General features: G+C 37.5%; 2 protein-coding genes across 2 annotated transcripts in view; one reads left to right on the plus strand and one right to left on the minus strand.

Moving 5' to 3' along the window:
• The first annotated feature begins 2,284 nt into the window (after positions 1–2,284).
• On the plus strand, positions 2,285–3,916 carry LOC139125172 (uncharacterized). The gene is made up of 4 exons (XM_070691278.1): positions 2,285–2,495; positions 2,708–2,965; positions 3,358–3,452; positions 3,575–3,916. Exons 2-4 carry the CDS (start codon positions 2,947–2,949, stop codon positions 3,914–3,916), a joined length of 456 nt encoding a protein of 151 aa, XP_070547379.1. The 5' UTR covers positions 2,285–2,495; positions 2,708–2,946.
• A 3,660-nt stretch (positions 3,917–7,576) lies between these two features.
• The window catches only part of LOC139125173 (uncharacterized), a 112,285-nt gene continuing 104,890 nt past the window's right edge, over positions 7,577–14,971 (minus strand). Inside the window, exons 16-20 of the mRNA XM_070691279.1 lie at positions 14,490–14,636; positions 12,466–12,794; positions 8,551–8,779; positions 8,233–8,324; positions 7,577–7,696 (exon numbers count right to left, since the gene is read on the minus strand). Of these exons, the coding sequence (XP_070547380.1) occupies positions 7,577–7,696; positions 8,233–8,324; positions 8,551–8,779; positions 12,466–12,794; positions 14,490–14,636 (917 nt within the window). The remainder of the gene's footprint in view (positions 7,697–8,232; positions 8,325–8,550; positions 8,780–12,465; positions 12,795–14,489; positions 14,637–14,971) is intronic.

The raw sequence follows: 14,971 nt of genomic DNA on the forward strand, positions 1-14,971 counted from the left end.
TTTTCTTCGTTCAGCGAAGGAAAATACGAGTGACGTAATGACCGGGTTACCACGAGTCGAAGACACGGTCATTACGTCACGAGTAATTTCCGAGCTGAACGAAGAAAAATATTAGGGAATAATATACTTATCACATACAAAAGCCAAGAATTCGGTTTTATTTTTATTTATTTTTTTGCAAAGTACAAACGTTTCCCATAACGATTCCGCGTTTAAGCGTTTGAACTACATCAGAAATAGTATTCATACCCTGTGGGCAAATTGTCCATCGTTTCTGGTCGTCCGTCGCGTGAGAGAGGAACAAGGCGTCCACGTTCATGTATGGAGCCTATGCCAGGCGACCTCTCGGTCTACACGTACCTTCCGCAAAGTTATATACTATTTCAAAGATAGCATAGGCCTAGAAATGTACCTCAGCGATATTTTTCTGGAACAAAAATCGACTGAATTTCAACGGCGTGAACATTGTGTAACGTCGGGCCTAAGCCTTAATACAGTGCTTACGGAACCCATGGTAACGCGACCAGCTTGGAGTTCGTTGCTTCCGAAAAATATTCATGTAATTCCTTAGGAATATACAGGCGGTAAACTATTGTGTTTCCATCTTTCGGATTATAATTTTCGTAGTCTATGAAAATATCTATTTCATTAGATGAATTTTTGAGGCCTGGACAACGCTGCCCCCCTTCTTGGCAGTGGAAGCCGTATGTCTACCGCATTAAAGCACAGTGCGTCGAAAGTTCAAGCGTCGGTGGGGCAAATTCGAATACGAGACCCCCACCATATTGGCGAAAATACTAAATCACGAAGACTCAAAATTTGCGAAATGGATGTATTTTGTCAGACTCTAATAATCATGACTGATTTTTACGATATTTTCACCTCAGACAAATTTTGATCGTGGGGTAAATACGGGCCGCCATGTTGTTTGTTTAAATTGACGAAAACACCGAAGATCGGGGCTAAACAAAAGGTCTGACACATACAAAATTGATAACATAGACGCGGGTTGACGCGACGTAGAACGACAAGAGAATAAATCTCGTATTTTTTGTTCGGCAACGATAAACTTTAGTCCATTGGCCGACCAGATCTATCGTTTCAAAAATGGAACTAAATCGAATTTGGAGGTTATAAACGATTGAAATGACAAATACTTGCCCAAAAGATATAGAAAACACATTTTTCAACCTCCTTTGCCTGATTGGGGCGTAGAATTAAACCAAAAAGTCCCATAAAACGAAGTAGATCAAATAGGGGTAAAAGGTCATTACTTTGTTTGTCGGGAGCAACAAACGTTCTCATTGGTGGCTGCGATGACATTTCAATGGCGTGATCCAATCAAACAATGCGTTATATAGACGTACAAGATGGCCGCCCTTGCCAATATGCAGTGTGTATGCCACGTGAATCAAATGAAAGACTTACTTCCTGTGAAACCGATGGACGTACATTGATTAAAGCTGCGGAACATAGGAAAGACGAGAAGTTGTTGATTCAACTGCGAGGTCAAGACTTAGTCAGTATAGAAGTTAAGTATCACCAATCATGTTACCTAAGTAACTTACACATATCAGAAAAAGCAGAGGAAGACAGCGGTATCATGTATGCCCCATCCTTTAAGAAATTTTGTGATGAAGTTGTACAGAAGAGAATCATTGAAGGCAGAGAGTGCATCGCAATGGATGTGATGAGAAATATCTTTATTAAAATGATCAATGACGAAGAAGACATAGATGCATCTACATACAAAAACTCGTCACTAAAAAAAAGACTGCAAACAAGGTTTGGTGACAAACTAGTGTTTATTTCGACCTAAGTATCGCCAATGCGAAATACTGATGGCTAACCGAGGAGATTCTGCTGCAGATTATCATATCTTGAATATTACCAATACAGATTCTGAAAGTGAAGAGAGTGGAAATGAAATGGAATCACAGTCGATGACAACAAGCTATGATAACAGCCAAGATGAAAGGCTTGAGATGATTCACACTGCAATGAATATTCACAGTATTCTTGAAGAAACTGAAGGCGTTAATAACTGGCCTCCAAGGGCAGAAGACCTGTCAATTCAACAAAGTAGAAGTATTGTGCCAACAAAGCTGTTCAATTTCAGCTTGGTGTACTGGCACATCACAGGACTTTCTTACAAGTGAACGCGTGGATGTCCCGTCAGCTGTAGAAAACAGATTGTTATCAGTTTGCCAGGACTTAATCTTCTTGTCATCTCGAGGACGGAAAGTCACCCTTTTCCGTCCTCCCAAAACACTTGTCACTCGGTATGGCAGTGCGTCATTTGACAGGGTCTTCATCTTTGATAGGATTGCTGAATGGTTTGGGCCACTGTGTTTCACATTCATCGGTTTTAGAGCATGACACAGCACTAGCTCAACAACAACTTCACAGTGATGGTTTGCCACCTGGATTTTGTCAAGAAGTGTTTACCACCTTAGTTTGGGACAATAATGATTTTGGTGAAGAAACTCTAAGTGGTAAGTAGACTCAGATACACATACTGTGATTAGCTTTCCATGTTACAGCTTATGATTTACACCAAGACGCCATGAAAACTTAATTTTTTAAAGCCTTTGTGTTAAACATTTTGCTGTGATTTTACTTTTTGCAGTTTTAATACAAGGAGGTAATTACACATTTTAACTTTTATTTTCTTACGAGGTTTATTTCAATTATGATAATATTGTAGGAAAAGGTACAACTCACAACACCAATGGAATCATAATTCAAAGGAACACTGGAGATGAAGCTAGTACAGCTGACAACCTTTCAACTGCAGTTGCCATTACAAAGTCAAAGCAAAGGACACTTACCGCTCCACCAAGCAACATTATTGAGTACCATGGTCGACCTCGCCATGGCCCTGCACCGTCAGGTTGTACATTGTGAAATACAATAATCATCACAGTCACCACGTATCATGATGTCATGGTCTCATATTACGGTTGTAAGTATTGTAAGCGCACACTCATGAAATGTCGCCATATTATCGCACCATTTGCACAAAGCCTTACTTGCCCTTCCCCTTCATCCTAAATTTCAATCATTGTTGCATTTTCTCAGTTTAAACAATATGTAAACAATCAAACCAATTACTGTTCATACATAGTCTTGTTAACCCCAATATAACGGTGTCCCTTTAACTGTTGAAACCCTTATATTTATTTCCTTGTTGGTTAATGTTTTAATTACATTTTATGAAAGTTGTTGTATTGCTAATTTAATCAACATTTTCTTATTGTACTATTACCATGAAATACTGTTGTTATTATTATTATTATTGTTATTATTGGAATATCAAGTTCAATACAATAACTTATTTTTTCATGTTACCTATAGGTTCAGATGCTGATTGCATGTTTCAAAACCAGGATAGAGTGATTGATGTACCACTTACTAAAGACTTGGCATTTTGGATGTGCAAAACTGTGCAGGTACCGATGTATTGACATATCATCAATTACTTAAATGTCGCATGATTTTTATTTTTATTTATATATTTTCTTTCTTCTTTTAACATTTGCACTTTGATTTTTTTTCATGTTTGCATCATTAGGTCGAGGAAGGAAATGTGACTTTGCCGGCATGGACTGGATTCAATCAGCAACTCTCAGGCAATATCATACAGCCTGTCAGCAATATTGGCTACCTACCAGTGATAGATGCCAGTCCAACAGAGAAGTCCACAATAAACACAGTACTGAGTACAAGTGTTGACATCGCCAATAAACTCCGTCTGCAAAGTGTGGTACTTAATATGGATCTGGCAATTTATTCAAAGGCACAGGAAATCCGATGGCAGAATGAAGAGTACACAAAACGCCTAATACTACGTCTTGGAGAATTTCACACGGTGATGTCATTTCTATCCGCAATAGGAAAGAGATGCTGGCTTTGAGGATATCATGATAGAGTCTGGTATTTTAGCCCAAGGTTCAGTCAATGGTGTAATGAGCGGACATCATTACAACCGAAGTGTTCGCTGCCATAAACTGGTTGCAGAGGCCATGCACCGTCTCCGCTTTAATGAGTTCCTTGACAGCTTGACTGAAGAGGAACATTTACCAGTCATCGCCAGCCTTCTTGATCTTCGTGACAGCTATCCCCATTCGTTCATTGATGCAGTGAATACAGAAGAAATGAAGCAGTTACAACAGAAATACACAGACCATATAGAGAGGTGCTGTGAAAGCAACGTCAATTATGCTTTCTGGAGTTCGTATTTGAACATGGTACAGCTACTACTCCTATTCATCAGAGGTACACGTGAGGGGGACTGGCATTTACATCTAGCTGCTATACGACAGATGTTACCATGGTACTTTGCCTATTGGAAGGTCAATTATTCACGTTATCTTCCAGTCTATCTGCAGGAAATGTTAGCTCTGCCACAAGCACATCCCGATGTATATGAGAAATTTTGTGAAGGTGAATTTGCTGTACAGCGATCATGTGATCATCCATTTTCAATGACAGCATGTGATCAAGTCATCGAACAGACTTTCAATCGTGAATCCAAGACAAAAGGTGGCCTGGTTGGTTTCACACGAAACAAGGGTGCATTCAACCGATGGATTCTCAGTCATCCAGCACGTTCAGCTATTGCAACAGGTTGCTTCACCCAAGCTGGTAAGACAGACAAGCAGTCAGAAAATAAAGACCTGACACAAGCCAGGATGAAGAGAGATGAATCTGATGTGCAAGAAGTAATATCAACCTTGCTGTCAGTTGGGTCACCGTTCACCAGTGATAAAGATAGTCAACTAGTTCATCTTACAGCTGGTGCCCTAGCTAGTGCAGAGATCACATCAGATCTTACCAATGCATATTCAAGAGGTGAAGAGGCCTACCTACAGTTTGAGAGTGAGCGTCTTACACAAGGAGTCAAAGATTTGTTTGACAAAATGTCCGTGGTACGAGGGAAGACGTTTGCAGATATATCCAAGAAACCAAAGTCAAAAGTAACCATGAACTGCTTGTCGCTGAAAGAAAATAGAAATCTTCTCCAGAGAATGCTGTTGATTGCACAGGTACGACAACTTGATCTTCATGATGCTCTGACATACCCACTAGGCCCAGTTCCAGCAATGTTGGCCAACTTCGATGAGACAATGACGAAGACAAATAAAGCTGTTCTTGCTCATCATCTGGAGGCAACATTTCCAGAAGCTATTGTTGACCTCAGTTTCAAAGGCAAGACTGCCATTATTGTTGATGCTATGGCGATGATTCAAATACAAAGTAAAATACCAGCTACATTTGGAGAATTTGCATCCAGCATATTTTACCAGTTGAGAGCAATCGCCGCTAAGTATGGTGCCACAAGAATTGACTTTGTCATCGATCAGTACAGAGAACAGTCCATAAAAGATGCAGAGAGAAAACGTAGAGCAAACACAGGTACCCTTACTGAGATCCGGATCACAAGACCAACTCTAAATATGCCAAGGCAGTTCAAAAAGTATCTTGCCTCTGGTAAGAATAAGGAATCTCTCCTGCTCTTTCTGTTTGAATCCTGGAAAGAATATGAATCAGAATGCCTGCAGGGTATCACCATGTATGTTACCAATGGCGAGTTATGCTACAGGTTGCAATCTACAGACGGTGTTATGGTCGTAACCGAGATAACCGAGGTACCTGAATTACAGTGTGACCATGAAGAGGCTGACACAAGACTACTACTTCATGCTCAACATGCATCATACATTGGGGAGGCAGACAACATTGTCATTCGCAGTCCTGATACAGATGTCTTGATGTTAGCTGTGAGTTGTGCTCATCAATTACAGGGCCAGCTGTTCTCACATCAAACCAGCAAAAATGGTAAAATCCTACATCAAACCAGCAAAAATGGTAAAATCCTCTATGTAAATAAGATATCAGAGTCTTTGGGAGACAAGACTGCCCTGGCTCTCCTTGGCCTTCATGTGTTCTCTGGCTGTGATAGCGTGAGTCTTTCAAAGGCAAAGGCAAGAAGAAGATGATAAAAATGCTGCTTGGAAGTGATACCTACACTGGTACATTCCATGACCTGGGAATGTCATGGACATTGTCTGATACCCTGATGACACAAATAGAGTCCTTTGTCTGTAATTTGTATGGACAAAGCCGATGCAGTAATGTGAATGAAGCAAGATACAACTGCTTTCGTCTTGGCCTACACAGTGATGGTGCCCTCCCTCCAAACAAAGACAGCCTGAAATTGCATACACAGCGTGCAAACTACCAACAGCAATCTACAGGCGATGTTTGCAAGCCAAAATGGATGCACCAAGCCCACATGGACATGGATGGATACTGCAAGACTCAGAGCTATCAATCCAGTGGATGACACTTCCCCCTGCACCAGATTCTATCATCAATTTTGTAAGCTGTAAATGCAAGAAGTCTGGATGCTCATCCAGATGTTCATGTAGAGAAGTGGAATTGCATTGCACAGAGCTGTGTCAGTGTGTTTCCTGTACAAACACAACAAACATTGATGAAAGTGAACTAGCAGATGAAGAGAATGATAGCTCCTCAGACATAGAAAGTGACATTGAATAAACTAATTAACTGTAAGGAAGACATCGACAAAATCAAACATTCAATCATAGTGATCGCAATGCAGATAACACTCACTGACAATAGAGAATTATGGACACTTGTGTCTTTCAAATGAAGGGAGATTTCAAATTGAAATGTATTTCCACTGATTGTTTCATCTGACAAAAAACACAAAGAATAAAAAACCAGAGTGAAGACTAACAATTGTGGTCATTTCTCCCGTGTAAATTGAAACTTCCAGGCAATTTTTACCATATACTCTCACATAGTTGAGTACATCATACATTGGTTAAAAAATATATGTTGGACATTTTCAAGAAATGTTTGTGGATCTCATGTGGGAAAATCGGAGATGAAAAGGGAATAGTTTCATGGTTTTGAACATACAGTAAACCAATAAACACATCATCTCTTTTTTTTCACAAAAAACATGAAAATGTGTGTTTTTGGTAAAAAAGTGCTTTTTTCATGTTTTTCGATGAAATAACAGTTGTTTTCAACTTTTCTTATAATTATTTTGGTACCCTCAACAATAACTATCATGAACAGAGTAACAACATACTTTTCATCATTTTCACTGAAAATTACAAAAAAAAAACAAGCTTTTTGGTCAAAAATCTAATCAATGTGCAAGATTTTGCAATGGAAAATTGTGATTTCCATACAAGCATGTTGTAAACTGTCTTTTCACATAATATCAATATCCACAAGTGTGTGGGTAAAAAAATCAACTTCCAGAGCTTTTTCTAGGGCTCGGCCCACGGACTACTTGGCTTGTGCATGTAATATATGCATGTGTTTAATGGTTATTATGAAATTTATGGGGAAATCTCTAAACGTATTTTAAGAAAATATTGTTAAACTATGTATGCTTTCTTTACCACTTAAATTTCAAGCAAAAACGAACCTGTAAGAAGGCAACCTTCTCTGATACAAAACAAACGGGATAATGGCTAATTTATGGTACTGTGAAATGATTTTTCTGGTAAGAGACTATTCGGAATCCAACACATTATTCTTTGTATTCCGCAGTAGAACCATTATTTTGGTAGGTGTCGGACTCTTCATAGTGATCTGAGGCAAGGTAACTGCACAAACAAAGAGTGGACGTGATATTCGACCTTGGAGATACCTAAAAGAGAACAAGCGGGAAATAATATAACAAATTACCAATAACGGTTATATAACGGTTTTGTCTCTGGCTTTATATATATATATATATATATATATATATATATATATATATATATATATATATATATATATATATATATATATATATATATGTATACAATGTGCCCTCCTCTTATATATATATATAATCAATGCAGATAAATCTAGCCTTTTAAACAAGCGTTCCGAGTTGGTCTCCAAGTGCCGACACGAAAACAAATTTTACTTGTCAAATTTCAATCCAACCCACAACACCAAATGGTTTGACCCAACCTGACACTTATATGTAAGCACCTGAAGCAAATTTCACACAATAAAATCTACCTATCTGACGATCGCGTGTATGCGTGAAACTCGAGTAATAGGTACCAAACATACTTGATGTGATCTCATATTTATTGTATATATATATATATATATATATATATATATATATATATATATATATATATATATATATATATATATATATATATATAAGAACAATGTTCTTACTTTGCATCGGTTACTTCGCCAAGTATTTGCCTTGTCAACAGAGTAACTGCATTTATGTTGGGTCGTTGACACTTTGAATTCCACACCATGACCTAAAATAGAACAGACAACAAAGAGATGGTGCTTACTAGGTAATCAATTATTGAGCATTTCATAAAAGTTGAACAAATCCTTAGACGAGTGCCATAGAGCGCAGCGAATATTCAAAATTATTTTCAAGTGTGTAATCGACCTATTGTTATCGGCGTTACTACTCTAAATTGTGGCCTTTTTACAGATATCTTTTCAACATCTTTGCATAAGAATTACACCACCTACTGTATATCAGTTCAAAGATGATATAATAACTTCCTGTCCTGGTGATATTTTCCTCCGGGAGGAAGATATTAGCAGCACTGCTGTCGAAAGATGCTTCTTGGCAAAACTGAAAACCACCATGGCTACTTGAATTTCCAGGTAATTCAGTTGAAACACAAACTGTGGTGTTCTCATAGACCGGTGCAGATGTTTCAAATATTACCTGAATTGCGTAGTATGCCTTAAAAGCCTGTAAATGTCAGGGAAAAAAATCAAACTTTGATGATGTATATGCTTTATAAATTTACAAAATGACAAAGATGAGAATACTAACATCGTGAATAATGAGAGCCACTGAGAAAATAGGAATTATGATGTATGTCACAAAGTGCCCCTGCCATCTATAAAGAACTGAAGAAAATAAGGATGTTCATTCAGATATGTGCAAACGTAAAGAGAATAATCGGACAATGAGTTTGTAGATAAAGAAGGCTCTCTGACAGTCTCCACATGGCAATCAAGCTCTAAGGTTCGGACACTTCGACAACAGGATATGCTGATAAAATGGAAGTAACTTAAGACATGTCTAAGGATTTACCGTAATCTTTAAAACATAGTGCGTAGCGGCATCAGCTTCTACATACTGACCAGTCAACAACGTTTCATTCGACGGTGTTCGACGATTGCCAAGCCATACTCCGATGTCTTTTGACGCATTATGTCCTGAAATCAATCATAACTGTGTGAATGAACTTAACATTAAAGAACATTAGCTGAATGTTTTTGTACATTTTGCTAACATAACTAACATCGTTCGGTGTTTGTGCAGGTTAACTCCCCTTAAAAACAACATTGTCATCGAAAATGTCTCTCTTTGCATTCTTGGTGACAGATTTCGGCGATTATATTCATGCTCTTCACATGTTAAGTTAAGTTAAGCGTTCATTGCCAATCTTTGGTAACAGCCTTTAGGTCAAACTTAGGTATGCGCATGTACATAAGCTACATATGATTTCGAACAATTGCCTAAGAGGGAATTAAAATGCGCAAAAGCGCGGTTAGCGGGGTTTCAATAGTCGCGCAAGCGGCTTACTGACTTCGCCTTCACAGTTCATGGTATACTATGCAAGGAACCGTAGGTGCATCTGGCTCAATTAAGGGCGCCGCCATGTTTTTTGAGTGCCTGTAAAGAAACAAGTATGTTTCATCGCCATCATTAAACATATCGCTGCCATTACCCAGTAAATGCAATTTTTCATCATTGATAAAGATATCGTTACCATCACGATTAAACATAGAAATAGATATAAATCTGTCCTGCATATGAACGAGGACTCACGCGCAGAGTGCAGGGTTTGAAGTCACATTTAGAAAACCGCCCTCTGTGTCAACAACTAGATGCAAAAGGATTTAAGATGGTTTTCAGCCTGCAATACTGGACGTTTATTAGTACCGTTGCTATGGACAAGATAAAGACGGCATAACACGTCCCTTATTGAGTACAGTGAGTTGTTATCATGATAAACGCAAAAATAATATACAAAAATTGCCTTATGTTTTGACAAATTCAATCGAAATTCTATACCTGCCTTGGTCTGACAAAGCGCACTGTGCACAACAGTGAGTGACAAAGTAAATTTTGTGTTTGAATTTCTTGTGTACGAAATGTGTGGTCTCACACTAAAATAAGTAATACTTATTTTTTAATCTTTCTTAAACTAATCATGAATCAGGTATGCGTCGACTGAGCATACTAAGACGGAAGTAGTATTTTTAATCTTCAAACCTCTGGCGTAACAACAAGGACTTAGTCCTATATAATATTATTGTCTTATAGCGTGGGTTAGAAAATTTAGTGACACATATTTATGTGCTATAGTTTTAGAGTTTTACAAATGATAGCAAATTTTAGACAATACGCAGGCTAATTAGTGTAGTGCTGCATAAAGTAATTGCACTGCAACGTCCGTACAACGATTACTAAAGATTCGGAATGTACCTCCGCCATCGCCTTTCATCTTACAATTCTTTCCAAAGAACACGGTATGGCACATTGTTGGTGCATATTATTGTTAAAGAGCTTTTCAATTCGTTTAAACAATGTTCTTATATTATTATTAAATTTTTGCATTTAAAAGTTTCAGTAAATATAAACAAAATCCTGCATACTCTTGAAGTTAATGAACAATATAGTTAAAGTTGCTGGCTAGAACCGTTACTGTTGACAACTTAGCTAAAACAAACACTCGATAAATAGTTGGTTTTGAATCTCAAAAACTGCGCTGTAATTCTGCATGGTCGTTTTCGTGGTATTGCGTTTGTGAATGTGCGTTGAGTACTGATTGTTAAATATATATACAAGTAAAATATTGTCTTTTATGCTAAAGAAGTTCGTGTATTATTATAACCCGACTGCCGTGTATTGAGTGCTTGTATTTGTTTCAAAACGACGTATTTCATTTGTAACAAAGACAATCTCCGTCTGGATATACAATGTGGTAAGTTCGTGAAACTTTGTCAAACTTATCATCATTAATATTAACCATCAAAATCATTGTTTTTCGCTGACATACCTTCGATTTCTTTACCATCTTCAGTCCTGAATGACAAAGTCAGAATATCGGTCGTAAATTTATCTGTCATGTGTGATATTTCGTGAGCAAAACTCCCAATACGAAGTACCTATAGCGATATAAAATATATCTATAAGACATAATGTTAGCTTGAATTGGTCACAAAGAAATCGTTGGCAAAGATCGAAAATATGACATATAATTACCGTTAAAGTAAAGACACTTCACTCCAGCTTTTCAAAATCAACACCGAAATGCCGTTTGTAAAACAAGTCATTCATTTAAGTATATACGCTTACTATTGGTGAAATAACTCGGTGAAACAACTGTCATTCAACTAAATTTTGAACAATGATCCAGGACAGTTAGACATACTAAAACAACAGTTTGTATTTGTGGACGCAGCTAGACGCTGAGGTGCGTCAATCTTTGTAAAATAATCAACAAGCTGATGCACACCTTTTTGCATAATTGAAGTCATTTGTGTACAGTGCACGAGCCCTTTTTAAAGAAACAAGTCAAGGGACAATTAAATTATCAATGCAAAAATTTATTTCGCTTAAAATTCAGCATTATGCGCACTACTATATATCGCGATTTAATTAATAGACCTTGCCTCCAAGAGATTCGGTACCGCAAATATATAAATACCAGCATATTGGTGACGAAAATACTGCTATCTGATTGCTCAAAAATAAAGTTAACTCTGCAATATTTCAATTCGAGCTTTGCTTTACCAAGACCTGGTACGATCCATCAGCGAGTGAAAACATTCATTTTCAACATTTCACCACAGAATTATGATAACAGCAATAAATTACCCCATCAACCGGTGTATCACTAATTTTGACCTGTTCACTCGATATATAATAACTCGCGATGACTCTTGAAAGGGTCAACATCCTGTGATATACATACTCTGGGTTTGCTATACCAATTGCGTAATTGAAATTTGCTCTAGATAATGTTTGTCATTTTGTGAACTTAGGTTTAAAAGTGCAGTATTAGTATTAATGGAAACCATATCCTTGCCGACATCTACAAGTTAGAAACTTGATAGAAACTGCATATAAGGTGACAATAACCCTGTCATTCGATGTTTTTTGCGAATATTTGTTTATTTCTTCCTTGTTTATATCAATCGATCATTCAATCAATCAAACAAGCATCTGAAAGAGAGAGAGAGAGACAGAGAGACAGAGACAGAGAAAGAGACAGAGAGAGAGCTTGCCGAAATAGACAGGGATGTTTCGTAACAGAGCCATGTGTGCAGCGAAGTCTAAGGTGCAAAAAAGTCTTCAATGCAACACGTTATTTTAAAATTTAATGGAAGCTTTTTTTCGCTTAATGTAAGTTTACCTACCATTCTGATGACACTGTTAGTTACATTTTGTTGCGATCTAGGCAAGTGATTTGATAATGGAGGAATTTCAAATCCACTATTAGGTCCGACCATCAACGTTGTATTGCCAAGGTTCTCTAATGAGTTCTTATCCAGGATGAAAACGAACGAGCGTGTCTTGAATTCAATAGCACCATTATCACTCGTAGTCTTGTTGAGTATGAACAGAGCTAGCTCATCAAACATTGACAAAAGCGTTTCGGTAATGTCTTTTTCAACTTTCGGTTCCAGGTTACTACCGACAGTTGGGGTAAAGTCATCAACGATTTCTTGCATGTGTCTGAGTATTCCTGTAAAACACAAAACACCATAGTTTATCATCATAACAACAGTAATTCCGGCTTACAATTGAATGAAAGCATCTTGTCATATTGATTCATTCTGAGTTACTATGACTTTCATTTGCTAATAATCTTATAAAGTGACACATTTATATATTGCCATTCAAAATATTGCATCTGACAATATAAACAGATAAACCGATCAACGTTTATAAACAATTTGTACGTCAAGGGCAGGTATTTTTGATCTTATAGCTATACCTGATGGACGAACACGATAGAAGCTGTTGTCAAACGACGCTTAAACATTGGACGAATACAATATACAAACCTGTGGTTACTACGATACTTTCATTCAGAGAGATATTTAGCCCTCGAACTTGCAGGATATGGTCATTTATTTCATCAATTCTCTGTCAATAAATACAGATTGGTAAAAATGTTACACACACCAGCGATCAAATGCAGTTTTGATTGTAACGTTCATGCATGTGAAACTTTACAGTGCGATAGAAATAACTCAAAAGCAGACAAAAACATTCTCTCAAGAGTATGGACTCATAACCTTGGATATGAAAATAAATTTTTGCAGAACATATATCGACTTCTGCACTAGCAAAACTATTTAGACAAAAATATAAACAGTCATATATATTTTGCACATGAAGCTAGCAACATGCACCCCGTGAAATACCTTATTATCCCTTAGACATATGCCAAATATAAGACGTTATAAACTATAGGTAACACATTATTTTCAAATGTCATCTAAAACAGAGCACGCATCTCTGTCAGTCAAAATGCCATTCTGTTTTTTCGTGACAGACATGTTTGTAAGAAATACCATCCTATGAAGCTCGCCCGGTAAGATATGGGTAAAAATACAACAAAATCAGATTTGCATTACTATGAACATTGCCGTCTCCCACCATTACCTGTGATGCTGACCGGGATGTAACAAAATAAGTCGATTGTTGCGACTCCGAATAGTCAAACATCGTTCCAGCTGTAGTTGCGGATCCAGTTGCTCCTGATGGGGATTCTTTTTGAAAGAAATATACAGATGAATATGAAAATGGGAAAGAGGCCACTTTCACTGCGTAATTAATTTTTATACGTGCATTCCTGTGCGTAGTTTTCTATGGATATATGGCCTTATAAATATTGATTTACATGCATTAGCTGTATCTTTGTAACTATACGAGTATTCGGGACAATTTTTTCAGTGAGTATTGCAATATGACAGAGCATCATAAAAATGAACAAAAAGTCACGTGACTCATCTGGAAGGTCACGTGATAATGGCGGCCATATTGGATTTTACAAAAAAATTCAAAAAATGTTGCATTTTTTGTTATTTCAATATATAAATGTATTTTTTGTCAGCGTAACACTTATAAAATTACTACTTACATTATATTAACTCAAATTAAGCAGGGGGAACACATACTCTAAAACATATTCAACATAAATGAGGTAAATATGCATATTTATTACAAGTTCATCTTCGAACAACAGGTATCATCTGACATTCAAAAGAGAGATATATTATATATATGCTTATATACTTGTAGCTAGTCCGATGTGTAATTGTCACTGATAGATTGATGTCGTACAACATCCACAGGATACCCCATCAATATTTGTGACGTCGGTCACCGACCCTTTGTAGCACTTTTCTCTCAGCATGCTCAGCTGGCCTACCTTTCTGTCTTGCTTGCAATCTCTGTCTTTGCTCAACTGGTTCGGGAACATATTCAAGTTCGGTATTAGAGTTGTAATTTGAAATTTGACTTCCGCTATCTCCGTCGAGTTCAGTTTCACGATCAGTGACAATTCCACTATCAATGTCTAGAAAAAACATGCTCAAGGGCTTAGTCAGTGTTAAACTTTGCACGCGTCGCCATTTTTAAATACCCCCTGACAGAAAAATAACAACTGATCACACGATCCTTACAAATTACGGCGGAGAAATGACCGAATATGGTGGCATTTGTTTACAAATTTGGCGCGCATGCTCATTTAGGTTTGACCTCTACCTCGTACGCTACACTAGGCTTGAGGAAATAGTCAACAAACATGATGTAGATCAAACAAAGCCAACGTATATCGAACGCATATAAACGCGTACGTTCTTGGCGCGTTTACGCGCCTCCCGCAGTCTGGCCGTTGGCGCAGAATGCGCC

Source organism: Ptychodera flava (genome assembly GCF_041260155.1).
Source record: "Ptychodera flava strain L36383 chromosome 3 unlocalized genomic scaffold, AS_Pfla_20210202 Scaffold_25__1_contigs__length_14229661_pilon, whole genome shotgun sequence".
Lineage (NCBI taxonomy): Eukaryota > Metazoa > Hemichordata > Enteropneusta > Ptychoderidae > Ptychodera > Ptychodera flava.